The sequence below is a fragment of the Perissodus microlepis genome, chromosome 6, assembly GCF_051167445.1.
Source record: "Perissodus microlepis isolate ML-2025 ecotype Zambia chromosome 6, ASM5116744v1, whole genome shotgun sequence".
Lineage (NCBI taxonomy): Eukaryota > Metazoa > Chordata > Actinopteri > Cichliformes > Cichlidae > Perissodus > Perissodus microlepis.
Genome location: NC_140466.1, coordinates 13203105 through 13230850, shown reverse-complemented (window position 1 = coordinate 13230850; position 27746 = coordinate 13203105). Strand labels below are relative to the sequence as shown.

The window sequence follows — 27746 nt, the reverse complement described above, 5'->3', positions numbered from 1 at the left end:
ACTAATTCTTAACAGCAACATTAGACTTAACTTTCATGCTAAATTGATTCAGTGGGTCTTTTGTTTAAGTGCTACAGCCTAAGTCTTATCTTTAATTAAAAGCTAAGTTCAAGATCTTTCATCACTGTGTCGTTCTGAGGGTGCAAGCGGAGCCAAAGTACTCAAGACCTCCACGTCTTTGATGAGAGATGTTGTCACACAGGAGGGGGATAATCTCTCAGACAGTTAATAATTCTATATTTTCCCCAATCCATTCTGGTCGGCCTTTATTTATTGCTCTCGTTCATTTCAGTTCCCTCTACTCTGTATGCAGAGGCCTGGAAACAGTGACATACACTGCTAATCATACCCCCTCTCTCCTTTTCTGCTGTCTCCCTATCCCTTCCCTGTCCCTTACTTCAATAATCCCTCCCCCTTTTTTCCCCCTTCTTCTCTTTTATCTTTCTCCCTCATTATCCGATGTCCACTCCCAATCGCTCTCAGCAACAGACGATACAAGGATCAACCGTTTTATCAGTATTGCCACTGCAGAAGCATGTCTGAGTCTAGACACTAAGCCGTTAGGACTGGTAGCAGTAGTACTCCTTTTTTGGTTAATGAGGGATTTCTGTTTATGGTGTCTTTAGATATTGCAACTTTGGACAAAGCTTTTGTTATTTCTTTAAGGCAATAAGTTGGCAGAAGAAAAGTGAAGCATAAGTAAGATGGGGGAAAGGGAGGAAAAAAAAAGAAGAATGCATATTTGAAATTATGTGATAATCAAGTGATAATAGTATTTTTCTGAGGGTGAGCTCAGACATGCTGAATGCAAATTAGCGCTAGATGTTTTAGGGCTAAATGACTCCTCATATTTTATAATTAAGAACTTCATATCAATGACAGTGATTTTATTATTTCACAGCAATGATTCCCCTCTAGATATTTGTGTTATTATTCTTTTACATTAGATGAAAGAACCACCAAAATAATGTCTGTCACTCCATTCTTTGTAGCTTATGGATGTAAATAAAACTCATAGCAAAGTATTCAATGGCTGTATATACTTCTATATGTCTCCTACTATGTTCAGTGCAGATATCGCTACTTTTCAAAAGTTATAATATATCCATTAAGATATAACATAACTTTTGCCCATTGTGTTGACTATTTTTCCTTCATTGGTCACTATATGGAATGCAGTTGCATCGGTGACTTCAGTGCGTCTTTGTCAGCTTGATGGATACGCTGACGTGCTCTACAGGCTTGCTCTTATGGACACCTGAGCTGATGTTGGATTGATTCATGTTAGCAGCCTTTGTATTGTTTGTTTTGGCCTTCATTATAGTGCCATTTTGTGGTTTGTTTACAGGTAGTTGAACGAGTTAGTTGTGTTGCTTTGTGGTGCAAACACAACTAACTTTCCAATAACGTCGATCAAGTTCAAGGGACAAAGTCTCCGCTATCTGCTATGCCAGATATTTGGTTTTTGTGTCGATGGTACATTATTCAATTTCAGTTCAATTCAGTTTTATTTTTATAGCGCCAAATCACAACAACAGTTACCTCGAGCCCCGTAACCCTTGTGGTGTCCTCTGATCAAAAATGGTCCCTAGGTGAATGGCAAACAAGCATATGGGAATCCCGAGGACACTGTAAGGTAATAACCCTACAATAATACAGTGAAACCCAACAATCAGACAGCCACTTTTGAGTGAGCACTTTGGCAACAGTGGGAAGGAAAAACTCCCTTTTAACAGGATGAAATATGCTACAACTGGTTGGGTTGAGTGGAGGGAGAAGGGACAAAAGACATTAATTAATAATGATTCATAATTAAGTGGTATCATTTGTTGACTATCCGTTTTTGTGATGTAGTGTTCATACGACATTCAGGAAACTTCAAGGGGACATTTGTAAATGGCACATGCATGATTTTTTATTGGCAGATTTCCAATATTCGTTGATCATGTTCATTTAATTGTAGAATGCCAAATAATTGAGATTAAATTAGATTAATTCTGCAACCCTAAACATCAATGTCATCAACACTTTGCCTTACATGGAAATTTAGGGATGATTATGCAGTTTGCACATACAGGCACTCAAGCAAGATACCGTAGTTGGTTCATCTCACATCCGTAAGAATGTAGTCATCTTAGTTTGTGAATTTGGGTTTCAGTGAACTAGCCCAGGACCTCGTAATTGGGGGCGATGATGACAACACACTCTAGTTTATTATTATTGATTAATGAGCAACAACAAACCAGAGTGCCTTGTTATCGGACAAATCAAATAAAGGCAAGGCAAGCACTGGCCAGCTGTGTCATAAAGCTAAATGATTGATCACGCTGCGAAGATTTCCAGAAAAAGGAAAGAGTGAGTGTAACTCAACAGAACAGCTTTCACAGAAGTGATTACTCCAAAGGGAGAAAATAGCAGGTTACTGAACTAATCAGTACAAGACCTTTTTATTCTTTTTTTGTTGTTGTTGCTGTTCAAACCTTTCGGTGTACTGGGTAGCCTCTTTTTGGCTTCTTCGTGATTGAGGATTTTAATGGTGTGGTGTTTTTTTTAATATTTTAAAATCATCACACTGACCCACAAAAGAGGGCAAGATGACGTATGCTAGTCCTTGATATTTTTAGAAGGCCACTAAAACTCATCAATGTCAAAATGAATGGACGAGGACATGTCCTCTCTAAATGAATAGTGAATTAAGATGATGTCACACTTGTGTTCAAAGCTTTTATTTCAAGGTGACAGTACCTCACTTGCATTTACTTTAATTTGTCATTACTCACAAAACTCCGGATATCTTTGTGACGCTCCCCTTAGTTTGTCCTCTGCCTCTGCAGTGTCTTTCAGTTGACACTACTCACCTCACTGGGTTTTTGTGTGGCGCACAGGAAAGCAATGGAGTGCATATGCATTATTTACAGTAGCTCTTAACTTATCAGGCTGGATCTCTCCCACAGCCCAGAGCTGTTTTTAGAAGCTTTTGAGACTTCATTGAAGAGGTGAGCTTTTATTAATAAAGCAGGCAATGACAAAACTGACATGATGCAAAAATAACATGCATTTAGCCTTGGATGTTACTGTAATGGCTTCTTGACAGTGATGTAAGAACTTGATGTAATTAATAACTTTAGATGATTCAGCTTTGGGTATATGCTGTAATAATAAATTAACACAAACAAAGTATTCTATAGCCCAAAAACTCATATAGTTTCCATTGTCACTGCTGATCCCATGGACATTCCATCTAGTCAGCTGTTTTCTCATTGCTTAACCGATTCAGGGTTGCGGCGGCGCTGGAGTCTATCCCAGATGTCATAGAGTAAGAGCCAGGGTACAGCCTGGACAGGTAGCTAGTCTATCACGGTGTATACACATGGTCCATGACAGATTTATTGTCTGTGACTGAGCTATCTGAAAGTCAACATATTACAAGCAGAGTAAATGAAACCATTGACTCGTTTAAGTGTTATAACCAAGGAAATAAATGCCTAAGTGCTGTTTACATAAGATTGAATAGGCCTGCCCTTGCATAACACTTGAAGGTTGGCTATGCATTTCAGGACTTCAGTAGAGGTTGTGCAGTACAGAGCACTACACTGTACACGGGTTATTTCAGGACCGAGCCTGATGTCAAAATGTCCTGAAGGTATGCTGTGAGTGCAGAAAATGTCCTATGCCTGATGAATTTCATAATCTTGCAACATGACAGCCCTGTGCTAGACTGAACTCACTGAACTTCATTGAACTTCACTGAACTTTTTAGTGGGTTCTGCACCGCTGCTGCTAAAGTGGGCTTAGCAGCAGTGGTGCTTTTTAGATGTAAGTTGCTGTTAAAATGGCTACGTGTTGTGATTATTATCAGCTTAGTTTTTGTTTGTTTCATTACATTACATTCACTATATTATTACTGTTGTCAGGTGAAAGCAACTTTGGCTATTTGATGGACATCGTGCAGCTGTTAGTGCTGAGCTGCATGAACAGTTAGAATCATATATTTCCAGAGCTAAATAGAGATTTAATATTGGCTGTAACTTTCAGTAGGTAACAAGAAACCCAACTCCAAATGAGCGACGGTGACTCGGGAGGTAAGAGCAGATAGCCTACTAATCAGAATGTTGGAATGTTGCCGGTTCAATTCCACCAACCTCAACATATCTGCTGTTCTTCAGCAAGTGTTGAACCAGTGTTTTATGACTTAAAAATGTCATAAAATGCAATCCTGTGTTAATGTGTATGAAAATGACTTGTAGTGTAAAAGAGTTCTGAGTGGTCAGCAAGACTAGAAATGTGCTATCTAAATGCCAGTCCATTTAACACTAATTACGTGAGCTGTATCTGAGGCATTGACCATAGTATGTTATGTAATGAATTAAATGTCACATGGTGTTTGGTTCACTGCTTGGCCTGTCTCTCCTCATGGCTCACTGAAATTCAAAAACTGTGCAGTACCAGTACTTTGAAAATTGAAAGTGAATTGAATTGAAATGTGAAATGTGGTATTATTGTAAATTGAGATGTTGGAGAGGAAGGTTTTTTTGTGAAACTATGATTTATACATAATTATTACTGTTTTGGCTTTAATGTGAGAGCAACGCAGTACAAGGCATTTTTTTTCTTACTGTTTATCAGTGCTGCAGTAGTAGTGGTTGGAATACTTTTTTAAACTTAGCTTCATCTCGTTTCAAGTTTTTATGAGGAATCTTAAACTGTAGTCTAGGTTAGAGTGTTTAACCAAAACCATCCGTCTGAGCCAGTGTGTGTTATGTTGAATACAGAGGTTTGGTTTTTTTTGTTTTTTTGTTTTTTGCTAAAATAAAATTCACTTCATTTTGGCTTTGATTTGGCCAGTGGAAGGAGGGAGAATGCCCGTACGTCTTAATTTTTGACTGTAGTCTGCTTCTGTTTCCAGATCTCCACTCTGCTAGTGTTGTGCTTAGACAACTGTCTTTATGGTTAGTTGGTATGTGTGCATGGTGTGTGTGTGTGTGTTCACGGATGTAATGTACGTGCATGCATGCATGTTTCTATCTGTGTGAAACAACAAATACATATCATTGCCCAGAGCAGTGTGTGGACCAAACAGCCACAAAGGATGTGAGTCATTGTGTTACTTTCACAGTGAAACTAGTCCACCACAGAGGATGCAGAGCCAAGGTGATGCAGCTGTGCCTGTGACCTTTAATGCATAGATTGCATGAATGCATGGGGGGAAAAAGTGATATAGCTAAGGAATGTAACCACGGGAAACACATTATGTCAGGTTTCATTCAACAAAAGCACTCTATTTAATTGTGCTTTTGGTGTCATAACAGAAAATGTATGTAAAATAGGCTTATTGTGTGCCTTACCTATGTGCCTACATGTTTTACGTATATTTATGTGGCTTTCTGCCCCTGTTGATGACATCATGTATCATGATCTTAGACAGTCTTCTTTTCATTAAATCGATAGCATTACATGAGGGTTTCAAGTGTTTAAAATTCAAAAGGGAGGATTTTTTCTTTCCTCGTGGCCCACGCTTAATCAGAACTAATCAAAAGCTATACTAATTCATCATCTGTGTCCTACTCTGCGTATGTGTCCTGCTCTGGTGGGAGTGTCTATTTTTCAGATGATTACACTCTTGTCCCTGAGGCTCTATTGGCCACTGAAAGCTCTGTTAAGCATAACAATGACCATCACCTCTCCTCAGCAGGACACTTAGACTTATTAGTTTCAGGGAATTAACATGTTTGTAAAGCCATAATAACATGGTGTTGTATTTTATGTTTTCACCAGACTATTAGATAATTGGGCTAATTAAGTCATAAATATACACTCACACTAACATAATATGTTGTATGTATATTATTTGACCCCCATGCAGCTACTTTGAGGTATTGTGTGCAAGTACATATGTACTGTATTTGACTAAATATGGCGGCCTGGAAATAACGAACTAGAAAATCTTCCGTGTTAAATATTCATCACGTGAGTGAGAAAGTTAACTTTCTAAAAACCACACACGCAAAGCCTCCATGATGAAATCTCTTGTGACTGCTTGGTTTTGCATTCTTCAGAAAGGTATGCACTAATAACTTTAGGGGTTTAATATAACTGTTTCATGTCATTTTATTTTATGCCTGTTTATTAAAAAAAAAAAAAACAGAAAGAAAGAAAATTTAGAGCCCTGCTGGGAGCTTGTTTGGGCGACTATCTGAGCACCTCTCATTTTCCCTCGACAGGACATCACAGCTTAGCTAACAGCTGAGGCTGGAAAAGGTCAGCTGAATCCACAGAAATATGGTTAATTTGATTTACCAGGGCAAACTTTCCTGCTTTTTAATCTTTTGTGAAGCTAGTATCTCTTAGTGAAGAGCTCAGACTGTTTATGCCTCACCTTTATGTTTCCTTATTCATTTAATTATAATCACTCTAGAATTTACAGTTGTCTGTATCCTCTGTATCTCTTTGATTTGCCATCCTTTGATCCTCTTCAGTCTTTCTCTCACACTCAGCTCTTGACCTCCTCTTTAAAAATCAGTCTTTCTCCTTTTTTGTCTTTTTACACAGAACAATGCTTTGGATTAATGCATAGCTACACTTATTTGATTAATTGAAAACGTTCCAGTGTGCTGCAGAGTCATGTTCTATAGAACAGAAGTTGCTTTGCCATACAACAGCAATTTTTACCTTTGTACAGAGATCCATTATTGCAGAAGAAGCATCTGAGACTTCACTTTGTTTCCTATGTTTGCTTTCAGTGAAATCAGGAGTAACATTAAATGCAGTAAATACACAACGATTGTTGACTGCAAGATAAGCAGGTGGAATTCATTGTTGCATAAACATATAATTTTTACTTTGTGATTGACTAAAGTGTCTCTTCAGTCACAGTTTAATTACTCTTTTAGAATTTTAGCTTTGTAGAAATTCTTGAAGTCATCTTACTAGAACATAGTCCCTGTCTGGTTGTTGCCCAGAAAGTCCCACATGAGCAGGAGTTGAGCAACCCAAATTGATACGTAGCTACATCTTAGGCCCTGAAGGTTCTTATCTATATCAGATATTAGGATGTCCTCATGTTGCCTATCAGCCACCTGGCAACAGACTGAAACCACAGACCACGCAATACTATAGCATGTGCTATTAATTAGTTATAAAATTAAAAATGTTAAGGCTAATGGATTAAGAGAGTGTATTTATCTGCTTCATCTTGTAACATTTCTCTGAGGTGATCTACAGTGCTAAAATCCACAGAAAAAAAAGTGCCATGCACGTATTACTGAGGTAACTTGTGCATCAAAAGGTGTAGAAGTGTATAAGCCAAGTTTGCTGTTAGCATGGGTGCTTTGATGCCCTGTTAACTTCTAACAGCAAATTAGAGTCAAGGATGCAGTTAGTGAAGCACAGTTCGAGGCTCTTTTTTAGGTGTCATTAGTGAATCACAAACTGTGGATTTTTTTTCTTGTACTTTTTGTTAGTGTTATTAGATTCTGGTAATGGTGTTATGACATTATCAACTGAATATTTGCTTTTAGAAATAAAAAATAAAATACGACTGGCGCACCTTTTCATTTGTAATTTAACTGTGGATGAACTTTTTTCGGTGAAATCTTTTGTTATCAGTGTTTCTTTCTGATTCTGTCACAGTTTTGGTTGCTTCGGAGTGTGAACTCACCCTGTCTGTGCGTTTTGTCTTTTAGTACCGGATTGGGCAGCTGTACATGATCAGTAAACACAGCCATGAGCAGAGCGATCGAGGGGAAGGCGTGGAGGTTGTCCAGAACGAACCGTATGAAGACCCGGCACATGGCCAAGGACAGTACACAGAGAAACGAGTCTACCTCAGCAGGTCAGTGGAATATTTTCCTGCTAGTTGAATGCCCGACATGTGATTAATTAGTAGTGTGTGGGCTACTTTTACATGCTGGCCACCGTTAATCTAATCTAATTTTCATTTGGTCTCCAACCAGTTCCTGAACATTTCTGTTTGCTGTCTTTCTCTGGCAGAATCTTCTTGCCCACAGAACATATTTTGTTTGTTTGTTTCAAAAGAAATGGAAAGAACAAATTCAATCCCTATGGTTGAATATTTACAGAAAAGACTACTCAGTGAATGCAATGAATCAAAATGAATCAAAAACTTCCCACACTGACTGGCAGAACTAAACTTTGTAGAAGTTTACCAGAAAGCCAAATGCTTGTGGGATTGTTGTTTTAAAGGCTATTCTCGCCACCTGGGACCTAATTCCCTGTTCCTAAATGCAGTCAGTCCAAAAAAAAGCAATGCAGGGGTTAAAATCGTGATATAGTTTAACAAGAAATACTTCAAATTGCCTAAACACCGCTTGCAGTGTTTCCTGGTGATGAACTATTTGCTTATATTTACAGCATTTCTTCCCGATGACGCGAGTGCTTGCAGGATGTGGTAATTTCAGGTAATTCGGTAAAAAATTATTAGACCTAAAATTGTGCTTGTTTGTCTGAGGCAAAGATGTACAATCTAATCACAATGGCCTCTGCATCGAGAAGCATCGAGAAGCATCAACTCCATTCATTGTATCTTTGGTTGTTTAATGACAAGACTGGCAGTATTTTTGTTCTTTTTTTTATTTTAATGAATGATTAATTACTTATTTGTTATAATGAATTGTCATTTAAATATATATAATTATTATTACAAATTAAAATGAAAGTTAGCAAGAAATACATTATTAAAAAATGAAAAGGTGGAAATTTTTTTGCGGAAAAAAATATGACAGAGCCTAAACAAGGTCAAGAGAGAGAAAATGGAAGAAGGCAGAGATGCTGTAGGCCATTTGTCTGAGCACAAATACCCGTGTCAGCATTCGCTATGCCAGGGAACTAATTATGTTGAGTTAGCACACCTCTGCTCTGCAGAGGAAATGAAGAAGGCAAAGGCAGCATACAGAGATCGTCTGGATCTCCATTCAGATATTTTCAGTCGTTTTTTTTTTTTTGCTTTGTATTGAACTAGAAATTTATATAGATAAATTGAGTATTTTGAGCAACAGTGTTCAGGAAGACACTTGCTTGGAGCTTTGTTTAAACAGAAATGAAAGGCAACAGTTGCTTTGTACAAAAAAAGACCTTAGGCCAGGGGTGGGCAATCTCAGTCCACGAGGGCTGGTGTCCCTGCAGGTTTTAGATGTGTCCTCGAACCAACACAGCTGATTTAAATGGCTAAATTAGCTCCTCAACATGTCCTGAAGTTCTCCAGAGGCCTGGTAACGAACTAATCATGTGATTCAGGTGTGTTGACCCAAGGTGAGATCTAAAACCTGCAGGGACACCGGCCCTCGTGGACTGAGATTGCCCACCCCTGCCTTAGGCTATAATCTTCATTCATACTTTAAGGTGGAGCAGTTCTTTAACTTACTGTTATTGGCAAAATTTCACAAAAATTTTGCCAATATCTACTCATTTTACTCATTTCAGAGCAGTTCATTCATGCGCAACAACAAAATTGTCATTCAGGCAAGGAGAAAAAAGAGGGACAGAAATGTATTCTAAACACTTAAACTCTCAGCTTTGATGGATGTTTGCATTTGCAGTTAGATGGAGATCTAGAAAACACTAACCTTTCCACAGCAGCTGACATTTTGATGGAGTGAAATATATGAATGCGTAAATGTGTGTCTGCGTTTGGCAGAATTCAAAAGCTCCACATATTGATAATGAACATCCCTGTGGTTTAATTCGAAACCCTCACTTCTCAATGGAAATAACAGCTGCGTTCCTCTGTCAACCACTCAAGCTGCCTTTTATATCTCTGTCTTATAATATTTGTAGTGAAAAAATTATTAAGGAATTCTTACTAGATAGTAAGTGGTGCATAATCATGGAAAACAACTGATGTGCTTTCACATTCTTAATTTATTGCCTTAAAACAAACAAACACACAAACCTGGGTAATCTCAGCAGAACCCAACAGTGTAAACATGTAAATAAATAAGTAAACAAAACCATTGTTGGGGAAGTCTGTTTGTGTTTTGGTTTGGCTCTACTGCCAAATGCAATAAAATTCCCTTCAGGCGTTCTTGAGATATCAAATTGACCAGAAGACATAAAAAAAAACTAATCCACAAGTAATATTGTTATATTTTAATGATGTTCTTTGTATAAACTTGGTAAGTATGGCAGAAGAAACTGTATGGATGGAAGTTAGGCTTGTATAGAATCAACAACATAACTTTACTATAGTTAACTACTGTTCTGTTTACCTTAACTGGCCATCCATCTGGAGCTGCAACAAGTAAACATTAACTTTAAGTCACCAGCAGGGAATCAATCTGCCAATCTGTCACACTTTAACCGCCTCATTAGCCCTCACAATCTGCTTCGCACAGTACTTTACTATTTGGCCTGAATACTGTTTTCCTTGTTTATTATTATTATTATTATTATTATTATTATTATTATTACTATTGTTAAAGTTGATTGATTATGAACAATTGTTACCATTCCTCAGATGCGTTCAGATAAACCGGGATGCTTTTTTAAAAAAAGAAATAAATAAAGCAGGCATCGATTACGCTTGCACGTTTGGCAACATGGGCTGGCAAAGATCTTTACAAGAAGAAGAAGGATGGAATAGGAGAACTCAACAGATGGAGGTGTAGGAGGGGTGTCAGTCTCTTTGTTGGAAGAGAGAGAGAATATCTGGCAGCATTCACAAATTTTTTATTCACAGCAGTCACGTATTTCACGGAGTGCCATTTTTGTCCTGTTTTGGAGAGTATGTCAGTCAAAGTAGGTGGCGGCTTTCCAAAGTACATAATCGAAGAAAAGTGAATGTCAAGCACAGACATGCATTAATAAGTCTCCCGAATACACATATTGGTCGAGTACTGAAACAGTGACCTCATGCTGGATGATACAGAGATTAAAAGTTTCAACAAAGTGCTTTCAGGCTCAGAAAACTCATATATCTGCGGCTACAACTAATAAATAGTGCAATATTTAAGAAATTTTTGAGAGTTTATATGACTATTTTGTTTGTGGGATAAGTATGACACTACCTTGACATAATTTAACCTGCATGAGAAGCTTCCTGCTGATTCCTTGTGAAAAAGGGGGAAAAGCCAGAAGTAGGGCTGTGCGATATGACCAAAATCTCATATCCCGATATAAGAATTCTACCGTCCCGATAACGATATAAATCACAAAAATGTAACATTTTCTGTAAATTCTGTGAATCTCGGGCAGCTCGACTTGCGGGAAGTGTTTCCAGCTGCGCGTCATGTAGCTGGAGTCGAGTGTTTTAACCGATGCATGAAACGATACATTTTTAGACATAAGTTGTAACGGCCGCCGTTTTCTTTGTGAGTATTTATTACACGGCGTGCTGCGGGGAAAAGCCTGTTCTAACGTTTGAGTCTAAGGTTTATTTTTTAGCACCTGGTGGCTCTTTTTTATTTCTCATCCGTAAATAATCTGCTCTTTCACGTGATTCAGTTTATTTTGAAAAGTCTCAACAGGATCTTGAGCTTTATTGTGAAAGGTTTATGTGGAACATAAACAAGCGGACACGCGATGGTGTTACCGTCGTTGTTGCGAACCAAAACGCATAAAAACAGGCGCTTGTCCGTCCGGAGTGTGGTTATATTAAATATAAGAGAAAGAGAGAACTTTAAGAAATTAATATAGCCACTACAGTGACCATCAAAACGCTGAAAAAATATTGCCGTAAACAGTTTATTTTGCGACACCACGAAACAAACGATAGCGTAAAATGAAACGATAGACGTTTTTATATCGTCATCCGATATATATCATTATATCGAACAGCCCTAGCCAGAAGTAGCTTTATTAACTCAGATTAATACATTAGTGAAACAAAGCTGTGAGATGTTTCAAGTCGGAATAAGTTATCCGTCAGTGTCGAGGATTTGAATTGTTGAAATGTCATGAAATAAAATTATTATCAATTATGTTGCTGCACAGCTCACGAGAAGAAGGGAAGGCACCACTTGTTCCTTCCTCATTGCAGCCATTAATGTGTCTTTTGGTCCCTTTAGGTCCTTAAAGCCCAACTGCTTCAGCCATCCTTGGAATGAATGTGTTTAACTGTGTGTATATATATATATATATATATATATATATATATATATATATATAAATATATATATATATATATATATATATATATATATATATATATATATATATATATATATATATATATATATAAATATATATATATATATATAAATATAAAAGAGAGCGCTCCTTTATAGACCACATTTATATCAGCAGAATAAATTGTTATAACATTTTTTTTGTCCGTATGTTCTTTTGTTGGTCTTTTGGTTTCATTTATTACATTAGAGTGGCTGAAGATCCTAAGCTGCCATTTGTACTCCCCTCAATCAAAGCTTTACAGAAGCACTCTTTTATTCAACTGTTTTATTCTGCGAGTCCATTTTCCTTTCATGCGTAAAACAAGTTTTTGATGATTGCTGTGCCAAAGGAAGCAGTTTCAATCTTTCAACCTCCTTCCCTCCTTCACTAACACAAGCTCACAGTCGCGCTCCACATCTGTCTTTGTCTCTCTCAATGCCTCTCTGCAGTAAATTACCCAGCTGGGCTCGAGCAGTGGTTCCTAAAATCTTCTATGTAACAGAGAAGGCATGGAACTACTACCCTTACACCATAACCGGTAAGTAAACCATCTAAAAGTATTTCTCAGGATGTCATGCTGTTCACAGCTCATGCTATATCAAGAATTGAGTTAGCTGTTGTAACTGAAGGAGGCCTACTTTTGCCTTCTTAATACTCTGTGTTTAAAGCCTAGAACTACAGTCAGATTGTAAGCACAATATTTTTTTAAAGGTCAGCTTCTCAGGACTCGCCAGCTACTATAAACACTTGGCTGCATGTTTTAAGTAAACTGGAGGAGTGTGAAAAGAAGATATAAAGGTTTAAGAAGCTTGGAGATAAAATTTGGTCCAAGATTGTGAATCTTTAATGGACAGTTTTAATCGATTGTGCAAAAGCATATATCCTTTTTTTAATGTAGGTAAAAGTCACTGAGAGCCCAAAGAAAGCTGAAATTACAGCAAAAGTAACACAAGTAAAGAAACAAATACAATCGACATTCGGTGCAGGTGAACACAAACATCCAAATCATTTGCATTAACACATTATTTAAATAATTTCTTGCCTCAAATTTTTATTGGACTCAAACTTATCCATCATAACCAGCTCTAACAGTTTCAGGTCCGTCTGCAGATTATTCCAGAAAAAGGGAGCAGCATATTTAAAAGCCTTCTTTTTCCATTCCGACTGATACAATTTCCAGAAAGACCAATAAAGAAATGTTCATGCAGCGTATACGTTTAAAGCAGCAATTTTTCTGAGTATTTGAGATTTGGATGACTTGATCTGTTAATTAGTTGTGAAAGATTATATGAACCCCTGTAGATGTAACACAGTCTGAGGCAGCAGTGCCAGTTAAAATCTGCAGCCAGGAGACTTTCATTAAAATCGCAGGTTAGTGGTTTGTTACAGATTCATAAAAAGTCCCCAGAAAAGTTGAAGTTTGAGGCAAAGAAATTAGCCTGGACCTCAACATTATTGAAGCAGTGTGGGATCAGCTTAACAGAAAACAGAACTAAAGGCAGAAACATGCAAAGGAGAGATTTGAATGGCTGTCAAGAAGCCAGGAGGACTTTTTTTGAAGACTACTTAAAGAAATTACAAGAAAACCTACCTAAGAGAGTTCAGGCTGTGCTGTGGTTATACCAAATATCGCATTTCAAGCTAGTTAGAATTGTAGAAACTCTCTTTTTAGCTTCCATTCGTCAGGTGCTGGCATATCCCAGCTGCCATATGGTGAGAGGTGGGGCACACTGTGGCTCTATCGCACGGCAATCATTCACACTCATTGCCAATTTAGAATACCTACGTAACCTAATCCCATGCATGTGTGGCTGTGTGGATTCTCTCTTTGAACTCTGGCATCTGTACCTATTTCCCATTTTCCTTACAATATATAAAGAAATGAGGTGGATCAAGACTTTTGCACAGCACTGTAAGAAAAAGCGAATAAGTGGTCAGAGCCATCAAAGTTATTATGCAACCTAAGTCATAATTTATGGTCAGATTCCAGCAGCTCCATGTGTAATCTCTGAAGGACATTTGGAGGTTTCACCACATTAAGGCTTATAGCAGATTTGGGCACGGTGGTCATGAGCTGGATGCAGTGACTTTGGAAATAAGAGCTTTTATAGCAACTTGAGCAAAATGCTAATTCAGTGTTAAAGGTCGGTGACTGCCATAGATGAAAGATGAGGGAGGATTTTCAGTGTTGATCAATAAAGTGCAATCTTAAACTCTATAAAAGGTGATGGCATTTACATGGGACAGCATCTTCAGTCAAAAAGCAAACTGCAGACATTGTAAGTTCCTGAGTGCCCTTAATGCCTCCACGCAACATTCAAGGTCAACCAGAATGGGATGTTACATCAGTGACAGCGTTGCAGCTTTCTGGTTGCCAGTGTTTCAGTTTGGTAGCAAAACACAAAACTATGTAAAAAAAGTATGAACATGTCACTCATTCACGTGTGACCACGTTTAAATCTGCATATAGTTACATGCTTACAGCCGCCAGTGCTTTTTATCCGCATTGAGCACAGCGGTGGAATAAGCCAATATTACCAATATTAGGAGCAAGCAGTAATCAGGAGTCCAAAGATCAGAGGCACAGTGGCCAGAACAGAACATTTCTGTGATGCTTTAATGATTCTGATCATTAAAAAGAGGTGTTACAAGATGATGAGGACAGATTAAAGCAGGGGTGGGCAATCTCAGTCCACGAGGGCCGGTGTCCCTGCAGGTTTTAAATCTCACCTTGGGTCAACACACCTGAATCACATGATTAGTTCATTACCAGGCCTCTGGAGAACTTCAGGACATGTTGAGGAGCTAATTTAGCCATTTAAATCAGCTGTGTTGGATCAAGGACACATCTAAAACCTGCAGGACACCGGCCCTCGAGGCCTGGAGTTCCCCCACCCCTGGATTAAAGGGAATGAAAACACACACTCTAGTGAGGAGGGATGATTTGGGTTTTCAGATATTTGACAGACATTTTTTATATGTTGTAGCCTTCACTTATATTCTTTAATGTTGTGTAACAAACTTGCTTTCTTTTGTGTTCTCCCATGGCTTTGACCCGATGTCACCTCATGCATTGTTCTGAAGAATACACTGTAAGTATCCTCAATCATTGTGGAATATTATTGTGGAAATATTAGGAGCTAATTGAATATCATAGAAGGGGCAAACATTTATGTTTACCTCACCGGTAGATTTCAAACAAAGACCAAGGGAACTGATCTTTTTTCCCCATTTCTTTTAATTAATAGCACATAGAAAAATAGTATTGTATTGTGTAATAGTATTGTGTACTTAATAATAGGCCCAGCAGAGACTCAACTCCGGCCCACTGGACAACTTTGGAAATTGTGAAGAATTGCATAGATTTTTCCCTTTTCCTGTTGATTTAGACCTCTCCCTGCCACTGAAATTCATACTAGACCAAAGTAAACAAGTAATACATAAACAATGACAACAATTTGATTGTTTGTTTGTTTGTATTTTACAGTGAGTTCACAGGGGGAAACATTTTCCCGGAGTTAACAAAAATTTCAGCACTTTTTTTAGTAGCTTTAGCAATTTATTACATAGTTTTACTCGTGCCGTCTGGTGCACTCGAGATCAAAGTGAGCTGTATGCGGCCCACAGTGTAAAATGACTTTGACACCCCTGCTCTAAATTGTGTCTGCTCGTCTTTCATTTCAAACATCTGACTGCTTGTAACATGTCAAATGGTAGAAAAATGCCAAAATTTACATATTAAAGAATTTTCCGATTACTTATTATGCAGTCTTCTGCTGTATGCAGCGTAGCCGCAGTACAGTGGTGGCAGCTGAGTTCTGTCAGAAGGGTTTGTTTATCTCTGCAATGATCAAAACAACTTACATAGCAACCACACACACAAACACACACACACACGCACTAAGTTTTCCCCAATAATCAGAACGGCCTCTGTGACCCATGATTAACCTTGATACATCATTTAAAACATATGAATGTGATTAGGCTTAGCTATAGGGCTTCTGTTATGCAGAGGGAGAAATGTCAGTAGCGTGAGTCACGACACTTTTGGGTGAGGGGATAAACGGGGAAAGAGGACAATGTTGTGACAGCGAAGGAATGCTCGATATTGTCTATGTGCATGTGTGGGAGCGTACTGTGCTTATGTATGAGTCAGTGCAAATACACCCATGCAAAATGAGTTTTTAAGCAGGCTAGCAAAATTGTCTTGTTTTTTGTCACTTTTGACAAGGAGATTTAAGTACTGCACTGTTACAGCTCATTTTAAACTATACAGTGATAAACATACAAATGGAGAAAAAAACCTTCCCAACTCAGACACGGTGCTCATAAAAGCACTTTGAGAGGTGTTACAGCGAGGCACGTATGAATATGTTAGCCTCATGAAGAACAGACTTCATAAGCTCGTTGCTTCTGTTTTTGCTCAGCTTTGGAATGCAGAAGAATAATAAAAGCAACACCGCTTCTGTTAAGGACATTAGTTGATGAATTTGTCTTTACAAGTGGTTAAGCATCTTTTTTCTTTCTTAATCCACAGTGCTCGTTCCTGCCCAAGTTTTCCATCCACATAGAGACAAAATATGAGGACAACAAAGGATGCAATGACAATGTAAGTACACGGTGTGCAGGTGTGATAGGAGCTTTGAACTGTGGTTTGGGTGTTTCCTTTTACTCACATGCTGAGTGGAATACAGTATAGTATGACTGCTCTGTACATCTGCAGTCTGTTGCATGAATGTCTCTGCAAGCAGATGGACGCCTCCTGTGTTCCTCCTCCAGATGGTCTAAAGGCAAATAGTTTTCCATGCTGCAGAGATTTTAAAGTGTTTTTGAGGCAAACTTGTGAGTTTGGGCTATACAAGTTATATTGATTTGACCTCATGATGTGTTATTAGTAATGGCCTTGTGTTCCGTTAGTTCTGGGCTTTCTGTTCTGATATAAAACCTGTAGCATATGCACTTTGGTGACCCATAAGCAGCGCAGTGGAACAAAGTAGAAAATGAAACTTTTAGTTTTATCTTTATCGTGAAATGCACTGTTTGTGGTTTCCCAGCCAACACCCATACTGCTAATGTCAGCCCATATGCCCAGTCAGTTAATCATGCAGGCTCTCACTCCCACGCAAATCTTTCAGCTTAATGTAACACTGCTGACTGTTTGCTCTCTTTCTTATAGAGAAATATGTAAAGCAAGATAAACCTGTCTAAGATAAAATAGCACATAATGTACATATGGTAAAAAAAAAACAAGATCTCTACAAAGGCTATATGAGTAAAATTATCCAGGCAGATCTGGCAGCAAAGACTCTTTCTGTGCAATCCCATCATGTAATAATGCCAACAATGCATGAGCCTCAAGAGTCTGCCAAAAAACGGCTCCACTTGTTGGACACCTAATTTCATTTGGGTTGTTGGAATTGCTAACTCTCTGTATTCCCATTTATATGGGTATTAGTCATCAATTGAAAGGCTGCCAGCGCTCAGACATTAGGAAAAAGAAATCGTGGAGTGGTGTGCTACATACAGATAGTTTTAAATGTATTGTGGTTACTGGTAAGCAGGTTAAGATCACTCGAGTTTTAAAATGATGTGTGGTTTTTGCGATGTATACGTAGAAGATGGTTCCTAGTGCTTCAAGTGCTTTGTTTGTGTCTTAGACAAACCACACTTGTACCCTTAAAGCAGGAAGACGGAAATGACCAGACTGTCAGTGCTCATTGAACATGCATGAAATGTTAGACTGATGCTTGCTTCATCTGACAAGACAAAGCGATAGACCAAAGAGTTTTTAAATGAAATTTAAAGAGCAGAAATCGCCTCACAAGTGCACTTTGTGGATGAAAACTAAGAGAAATCACAGTTGTGTCGGATAAATATCTGGTTTCAATTTGAAATGCCTGTGGACACACACACACAGACACACACAGACACACACACAGATTTAGCACTTAGATTTAGTAATGGAATAAAACAGCTTTGCTACTTTGTATAACGTCTTTAAGGCAAGTAAAAAAGAGGCTTTGCATTTTTTATGACAAACAGTAACCAGTCTGAGTTATGTATGTTTCTATAAAGGATGCTGTGAAATGATAAGAATGCAGCTACCTTTGTTCTTTTTTTTTTTTTTTTTTTGTGTGTGTGTGTGTGTGTGTGTGTGTTTTTCTTTTTTTTTAAGACTTCAACAAACTTTCCCCCACCCATAGTCCAGGGGTGGGGGAACTCCAGGCCTCGAGGGCCGGTGTCCTGCAGGTTTTAGACGTGTCCTTGATCCAACACAACTGATTTAAATGGCTAAATTACTTCCTCAACATGTCTTGAAGTTCTCCAGAGGTCTGGTAATGAACTAATCATTTGATTCAGGTGTGTTGACCCAGGGTGAGATCTAAAACCTGCAGGACACCGGCCCTCGAGGCCTGGAGTTGCCCACCTCTGCCCTAGTCCAATCTTACGACATACCTTGCATTTGTCCACTCAGCTTGTTGTTTATAAACTAAGCTGTAAAACATAGTGAAAGAGAGGAAGGCCAAGTGCATGAATACGGAGGAAGCATGAATGGAAACAAAAAAGGAAAAGCAAGGAATCTTGAAAGTTAGAAGGACAGGAAATGAGTAGATGTGCCTGGACAGAATGCACTCGTTGAATTGAGGGTGTGGTAAAAGAAAATGCATGAGAAGTTTCACACAGGGAAACTGTAACCATAATAAGATCATGCAAAAAAAAGAAAAAAAGATACAGATATAATTGAATCAGGGCTGAGCTTAAGGAATGTAGATTTTGGGATTGCCCAAGTTACAACACATCTTATAACAAATGAAACATGCTCATGTCTCATAAAGTCTCATGAAAAATAGAATACAGCTGGTTAATGTTAAGCAGAAAGAAGCAGTGTCTTCGCCATTGGACAGAATGACAGAGAAAGTGTAAGACCATAAGTAGAGCTATGGCTTTGGGATACTCTTAAATCTTGGGCAGTGATATATTTACTGTTTGTTGTCATCTCTTACCCCCTCTTTCTGTACTAAATATACATTCAGTAATTATGCTAATTATTTTTTATCCACTGAAAATGGGAGACTATACATTTAAAAAGGTCGTACTTCCCAAACAGTTAATGTAATGTGTTTGTAAAATCCAGGGAATTAAACTTGAGAGCCTGCGCTTCAATCACATCTTAATGATTTGAATTGAAAATCCAGCCTTATACTTGATGGATAAGGCTTGTGCTATTATCATTATTAATATTATCAAAACAATCCCATAAAAATAGGTCTGTAGGTTCTCAGTCATTCAGGTCACAGGAGTCTTAAGTCCTTGAGCTGAATTCATTTGGACTTCTTTATATGTTTGTGAAGTTGTTTTTTTATCCAAGTCATTGATGACTCTCAGGACCACGTCCGAGTTGATACATGAGACTCTTCATCAGCTTATAGAACTAAAGAAGGGTCTCAGATGAGAGGTGAAAAGTCTTCATTCAATACCATTTGTTAGTGTATCTAGAAAAAAAGATTAAATGTTATTTTCTTATAGCTAAAGACGTACCCTAAGTTTATTAGAGTATTTAGAGTATTTTCCTTGCTTATGTTTATATTGAAATGGTCTCTTAAGAGTTTTAGGTGCTGGTGCTGCATCTGTATCTTTAAAAATATTCAGCATCGAGTGAAAACCCCCCAAAACATTTCACTCATTCATTACTGCAGATGTTTGTTTATATTTTGCAGAGTGACAAAGTGCAGCTATTTTTCCTTCTTCTCATCTGTTGACACAAATCAATTTCCTGTCACTTCTTTTATCGCTTTCCCTCTCTGTCATTATCAGAACAGTTTCAGAATGTAATTGTAACCTTGGAATTATTTAAGTGCCACAGTGTCTAGTTTGTGATGTATCACAGTGTTGCTGTTGTAGTAGAAAGGACTATTTCTAGAGGTCAACTCATTATTTATCAAGCTTTTGATTTTGTTTCACACATTTTAATTTTGCAGCAAGATGCTCACAAGCTCTGACTGTAGAAGAACTGATAAATCGACAAGTAGATGCATGCATAAATTGCAGTGTATTATGAAGTTGTAAAACTAACTGCAACATCCCTTTATTCAACATGAGAAATAATGACCGACAGCAATAAGAAAGCAACACAAAGAATGAAGGCCGGCCGATGACTTCTCAACATTTGATGCAGTTATTGGAGTCAGCACTGGCAGTGCTGCAAAACATGGGAGAGAGCGCCCCCTACTGGTTATTTAGACAATAACATGTGGTTCAAGTGATGAGGCTTTAGAGCAGGGGTGGGCAACTCCAGGCCTCGAGGGCCGGTGTCCTGCAGGTTTTAGATGTGTCCTTGAACCAACACAGCTGATTTAAATGGCTAAATTACCTCCTCAACATGTCTTGAAGTTCTCCAGAGGTCTGGTAATGAACTAATCATTTGATTCAGGTGTGTTGACCCAGGGTGAGATCTAAAACCTGCAGGACACCGGCCCTCGAGGCCTGGAGTTGCCCACCCCTGCTTTTAGAGTGACAAGGTACAAGTCAAGCAGTGTTAAGATTGTATTCCAACTCTTGCACTGACCAGTAAGTACATTTCTGAGATGTATTTATGTGACGACGGGCAAATCTACCTCGTCTGTTTTCAGATCTTTGACACTGAGCTGAAGGACCAGGAGAGGGAAGTTTGCTTCATCGACATCGCCTACGATGAGATCCCGGAGCGCTACTATAAAGAGTCTGAGGTGAGCTTGTGTAGGTGTGTGTGTGTGTGTTTGAAGGCTGTTAGCTAATAGGAGTAAACGCCCCTGGAGAGGTGTAAACACACTGGCGGAAACAGTAGTAAAAACGGTGTCAGTTAGATGGCACAGTACAGTACTATTAAATCACTTCTAATGTAAAGCTTCTTCTGTTTCTAGATGGAAAATAGGAATACATTTTATTTTATTTTTATCTGTTCAGTTGTGTAAATTATGTGGACTTCAGAGCTGCACTTACCTCAAATGACTCTTCCATCTCACACATTTTTATCTGGCATCTATCTTTTTTCACAGCTGTTTAATAAAAGACTGAGATTTTTCAAGGACAAGGGTTAATGTGAAAAGGTGTTATTTACTGGCATTCAGTTCAAAGTTTTGATTATTTCCCAAGTCTGTTGCAGACACAATGCCAGTTTGGGTTACAGTGTCACATGTGTGATCACTCTACAATTGCAGGACTTACGATATTTCAAGTCTGAGAAGACGTCACGAGGGATTCTTCAGGAGGGCTGGAGGGACACGCAGGATCCCATCATGTGCTCATACAAACTTGTCTCAGTAAAGTTTGAGGTGTGGGGTCTGCAGACACGAGTTGAGCAGTTTGTACACAAGGTGAGACGTCAGCCGTGAGATCAGTGTAGACCTTTTGGTTTTAAACTTGTAGTACTTCTACTGTATGTTTAATGTTGTCCTGCTTTCCTTTTTATTACAAAACCTTGCCATAGGAAATCTACCTCCCATTGTTATTCCCAATGCCATTCATTCTTGAAAATGGTTTGCTAAAATAAGCATTAATTTAAAAAAGTATTATTAGTGTCTTTGTATATTCATCTGAAAAAAATTCAGATGGATATACAAGTCTTAATAAAATACATGTTTCAAATTCTAGTACTGGATGAAGTAAATTTCCATAGTTACAACCGAAACATGTGAATGTTTGCAACTTATCACAGCACATGTTCATCTTATGGTTGGTAAATGGGTTGAATATTAACAAACTGTAAGGCTATTTGTATTATTTGTGTGTTAGTTTATAAAGTTTTTCTGGACTTCAGACCGTCTTTGTATTTTTTTACAGGTGGTTCGGGATGTGCTGCTGCTGGGACACAGGCAGGCTTTTGCCTGGGTGGATGAGTGGATAGGTAGGTCACTGCTGAACTTATGTCATTAAAGTATTTAGTTTTCTTGTCTAAGTAATAGTACACAGTGCTACATGCAGTGGTAGCACGTCGATAGTTTAACAAATGTTTGCATTTGACATGTTCTTGTACTTTGCATTGTAGATCACTGTAGTTTACTTCCTGCCTCATTCATTGCCATGCATGAACAGTCATTCGGCCTTCAGCTAACCCGGCCACTGCTAGTCCTGTTTATTCTCTTACAGCATGGAACCTCTTCTCACAACTAACCCACTAATAATAAACGCTTTTTGAGCATGGTCAAAGTTTGTTTCAACTGAGACCTGCACAATAGAAATATATTTCAACCACATTCTTTCATGTTTCATAATGGAGACATTCATATGTACCAGTTGATGCAACAAAAAAAATAAAAAATGTAAAGAGTAGAAACAGTATTCTAAAACTGAAACAAAGTATCAGCAAAATAAAATGCGTGCAGTGCATCTGACTGGCTGGTTGTGGTTAAGTAAAGGAATAAGTGGTAATTTATTCCTTGGTGATGAGTGTGGTCCTTACTGAAACATGAAAGCTACCTTTGTCTGTTTCTGTCAATTTTGTGGTTGTGCAAGAAGCAGCTCTGTTTGCTCGTATAAGTGGCTGCAGCACATTAACTGTAGGGCGTATAGATGAGCCCATTGTCTTTGCCCTGAAACATTCCCCTTCTCTATAACCACTAACCCTAAAACCATTGCAGCCTGCACTTTTTTAATACTCCTAAAATCTTTTCACTGTGGAATGATTTTTTTTTTTTGCCTGTGGAATCGGTTTTGCAGGTGTTTCTTTTATGCTTGCAATGATCCAGCCTCTCCATGCTTTTCCTTTGTCTTGAAACATCCTTGACCTTATCAGTCCTTTCCTCTTTGTGTGCCTCGGAATTGTTTGGTTTTATCCCACAAACTCTTTGGGTCTTGGGAAGCTGGCAGCTTAACCTCTAAAGCTTTAACTTCAAAAAAAGCCTGCCTTTGTCACCTAACGCTCTCGCTCCCCCACCTGTCTCTCAATTGGAGTACGTTGTAGAAGAGTTACCAACATTTCGACCCCCGTTCCACCCCTCCCCCTTCTTCCAGATATGACTTTGGATGATGTGCGGGATTACGAGAGAAAAATGCATGAGAAAACCAACATTAAAGTTTGCCATGAACAGCAAGAGCATTCCACAACAAACGCATCTTCACTGGATGACATAGAGATCCATGACAAAGCAAGCGTATGTGTCTTTTTCATTGTTTTTTTTACTCCATTGCCCCTCTTTTCTTATATTTAAACTGATGATGACTTTCCTCTGAAGCGTTCACAGCTGACTTTACATGTTCTCATGGATCTACTTATTCTGAGTCAAACTACTCACACACAAAGCCAAAAAACGAAATTTAATTTGAACTAACAGTTATGATGATTCTAAAAAAAAAAGGTTCCTAAAAATTTCATGTTATCCACGTTTTTTTGTAAATATGTGGTTTGTTTTGTTTTTTAGTCTTTTACTGACCATGTACCATTTCCTAGGTGTGGCTGTGTTAACACATTCAAGCTTAATGTTTCTACATTTATACAAAGGCTTAAAAAATTGTGTCCACCTTTCTGTCACTGGTCTTAATAAAATAAAATTTCTGATCCAGACATGACGATGGATGAGGTGAGAGAGTTTGAGCGCGCCATCCAGGAGGCCACGAACCAGAAGATTGGGATGTTTCCCCCATCGATCTCTATCAGTGAGACACCCCTGTCCTCCTGTGCCCTCACTGGCCCTGCCAGCGCCCCCTCCACACCCATGTGCACCGATGCGCCTGAGTCACTCTCTGTCCCCAAGGACCGACCCCGCAAAAAGTCTGCCCCAGAAACCCTGACCCTTCCTGACCCAGCTCCAAGTGACGTCCCCCAGGGCTCAACCGTAAGCCCATTACCCACTTCAAACCACCTCCAACCATCCACACCGCCCTCTAATTCTGAGCTTGCTGAAGTGGAGGACCAGTAGAAGAACTTGGAATCTCTTTCCCTACCCCTTATTTTACTTATTCCCAGTACCTGTTGTCTTATGTGCCCAAATGAGACTAGCCTAACCTCCAAACACCAGTGCCCAAGACAGTCAAGTTCCTTAGCCATATCCAATGAATTGCCATAATCCTGAAAAAAACAACAATCACTCTACAACAATCACTCTAGAAGCCTCATCAGTGTCACTGATACCATCCAGGGCAGCTGTAGGCTAAGCCACTGTGACGTGGCAGGCTTCTTCTTCCTGTGACTCTAACCAGCCACATTTAATCTAACAACCTCCCACGGTCTTTAATTAAAGCAAAGCTTGTCAGATTTTATTTTATTTTTTTGACTGGCAGTTCTTTAACTCATCTGAATAAATTCCTGGCATTGTTTCCTTTGTCGTTATCGTCAACCATAAAGGCTGGCTATGAACCATCAAACTTTGAATAGTTGCCTTAACACCACAGAGCCATTGGTGTTTAATAGTTTTGACAACATGTGCAAATGAATGAATTTGTAAAATGGCTGTCGTGTATTCGATTAGAAATGTAATCATTGACATGCACTAGAGTAGCACAGTAGATGTAATTTGTTAGAAAATCATACATTGAAATGAAAAGACAGCCAAGAACCCTCATAAAAGATGCTCCCGTTTCTTGAGCCGTCCAAACTAGTCGTTGGATCAGACTCTGCCCATTCCTTTGTTTTCCGAACTCCATTAATATAAGTGATGCAAGAGCAGTACAATCATAGAGTATACACCTCAGGTCTCCCCCAACTCTATCTGGCACGCACTCCAAATGCAGGGATTGTACTGTGTGTTTCTCTCCCTGGTTATTGCCAAACACGTGCATTTTGTACCTCCGCTGACATAATACAGTAACTATTGTACTATACTAGTCTGCCTAACCCTTGGAAATGTTTACACATCAGAAACCTTGGAGCATTTGCATATTAGCAGTCATGTTCAGAATAAGCTGTTGTTATTACTGCATTTGTCGTTTTAAAGTGACAGTTGCAGTGTTGAAAGGTACTGCATATATCTTACTGAAGTTGACTGAGAGGTCAGTACAACAGAAGTACTTCATTACAACCAAGTCAAGTGTTGCCTGAAACTAATGCTGGACATCACATGTGACATAAAAGTGAACCTTTTTGATCAAATCAGCGAATCACTTTTACGTCACATGCAGGAACAAGGCCATTTTTGAGGAGGTTTTTCTTTTTCTTTTGTGCATAGTGGAGGTAGCAGCAACTCAGTGTTTGATTGGAGGAGAAGGGCACGTGCGTCAAGCTGACTTGAGTATGTGCCTCATTAGGTGCAAAGTATTTGCAGAAGTGCTTACTTTTTTGTCTCACCAGTGTTGGCAGAAAACAGTTTTAAAACAGAAGTGTCATTTGTAGTGAGCCATTATCATCCAAAATCGCCAGGATGACAATTTGTCCTGTGAAGGAAAAAAAAAAGGTATTGATCAAAGACAGGTTTTTATATATGCTGCATGGATTGTTCACACCATATAATATATGAAGTAGATGGATATAATGTAAATGGATGATTTGATATATTTGGTGATTGAACCGCGTAAGAATAACGAATGCTTATATTTGAAGTCTGCAGTAATTTTGTAAAATATAACATCCAAATTAGAAGTGAAATAAAAGCATGTCCAGAGAATATACTCTGTAGGCCTATAGACTCTTTGAACTCAGTGCCTCTGCATGCAGAATTATATAATTACCTACATGTGTGTAAACCAAACTCTTATATTTAAGCAACAGACACACAAAATGCTGTTGCATTCTTCTTTCCTGGCTCAAATGCTGCATTTAAGAATAAAAATGGGATAAAACGTCACATAAAGTAGCTGAATTACAACATAATCAGATCAAGTCCATCATATCAAATGACACCACCAGATTTTCAAGTAACAGGGCTAACTTGTTATGTTTTAGTAAAGAAATTATTTGTTCTTTTCCCCCCTCCTCATGCGATTACCAACCTACAGCGCAATGCATTTTGCACTTTCCAGTCTCTGACACCTTATTTGACAATGAAGGAATGTGTTACATTACTGTCTTGCTGGGTTTGTTGGACCAAAGTCCCATAATACAGCATATTAACTTCAGAGAGAGAAGGTCAAAGAGAAGATCCTCGATGGTCTTCTCCTACAATATTGTTAATATTTTGTACAGTTTCTCACTTGCTTTTGTTAAAAAACAGAAAAAAACCTGTAGCCATTTATCTGTAACTGTAGCTTTTGTCTTTGCCTTCTGAGGATACAAATGCTATATTCTGGTTATTGGCCCTTTGTTGATCTGTTATGTATAAGCTTATACATACTTACAACTCTGGTATTGATCACCTCTCTTGTCAGGAACAAAGAGATCCAGGGACATGTTCGATCTACCATGGGCTATTAATAAAATGCAAAATATCCAACTGTGTAACATTAAGCTCTGCTCTGTTTAAAAGAGTAACACATTAGGTATTGTAAATACTGTTGTTATCGATTAATATAGTAGATTTCTTATATTGAACCTGTTCAAAGTTTCATTACTGATGTGACATGAATGTGCTTAACAGGTTTAAAGCAGACAAAGAAGGTTACTCTTTTGTGTTTGTGTGATTAGGATGACATTTTCACAGACATGGATTCAAATGTCTGTTTTATTCTAGATCTAGGCTTGATATGTATCTAATCAATGAAGCTGTCATCTATTGAGCATACTGAATTTGGTTATGTTTACTTTTCTCAGTTAAGTATCAAAGTTCCTCATCGTAGTGGTGCACTTTTGACTCCGGTTGCTTTTGATGACCCTGCGGGGCAATATTATTTTCCAAGTCGTACAACAAAATGAAGCGTTTCTTTTTAGTGGTGTGGCTGCTTTGATGTTTACTCGCCATGTTTATTGAGGGTTGATTGGCTCTTCTGTTTTCTTTTATGTAGTAAACCTGCTGTACTTTGATTTAGTGATGATGTATTGTTCAGAGAAAAATGGTTTTAAAAATGAGTTTATCACCATTTCTTTTGTCAAGAGGACCAAGCATTTCACTCCTCCTCCCCTCTTCCTGATGCAGTTTGCATTCGGCCAGGCTGTCGTGCTGTCTCCTGATATTTGGGGCCTGTGTCACAAAGCAGAGTCATGGAGTTATTTGGGATCTGTCACTGAGTAAAAGCACAGCTCAGTGTACTGCAGCATGTGTACGTTTCTGGCTCATCAAACTTTCTTCGTTAATCGTGCTTTGTGACACAGGCCCCAGAAGTGCCATTCTTGTTTAGCTGCTGGAAGTTGCTCTTAGTTCTTCCACTTATACTATTATTGCATTTGTTATATTTTTATTGCAGTTCAAGGTTAATTTGGTTCTTTGTTGTAATTATGGTTTTACTTTTTTCTGAAATAAACTTTATTAGCTATTACAAATGTCTATCTATTCATTCTTTTTTTTTTTTTAGTTCTAAGGCCCAAATCATCACCCCTACACCACCGTGCTTGACATTTTGTCTGAAGTGTTTGTCCTGACATGTTGGTGTGGTGTGCATGATGAGTAGCGGCAGTTAAAACACACCTGTATGCTCCAGATGTGTAAACTACCAAAACCTCTGCTCTTCATTTAGGTGCTCACACTCGCTGATGAGCAGTTAATCAAATGCATTTGATTGACATTACAATTGAAAGTTGAGCACTTTCTTTTTCACATGACTCCATTTATGTATATTTATAC

General features: G+C 38.4%; 1 protein-coding gene across 1 annotated transcript in view; it reads left to right on the top strand.

Moving 5' to 3' along the window:
- LOC146385246 (cytoplasmic phosphatidylinositol transfer protein 1-like) overlaps window positions 1–27445 on the top strand; it is a 74974-nt gene extending 47529 nt beyond the window's left edge. The window contains exons 2-9 of the mRNA XM_084930866.1: window positions 7683–7831; window positions 12573–12661; window positions 15208–15215; window positions 16661–16732; window positions 20754–20849; window positions 21321–21476; window positions 21943–22006; window positions 23662–27445. Of these exons, the coding sequence (XP_084786992.1) occupies window positions 7683–7831; window positions 12573–12661; window positions 15208–15215; window positions 16661–16732; window positions 20754–20849; window positions 21321–21476; window positions 21943–22006; window positions 23662–24017 (990 nt within the window). The 3' untranslated portion in view covers window positions 24018–27445. The remainder of the gene's footprint in view (window positions 1–7682; window positions 7832–12572; window positions 12662–15207; window positions 15216–16660; window positions 16733–20753; window positions 20850–21320; window positions 21477–21942; window positions 22007–23661) is intronic.
- The last annotated feature ends 301 nt before the right edge of the window (window positions 27446–27746 follow it).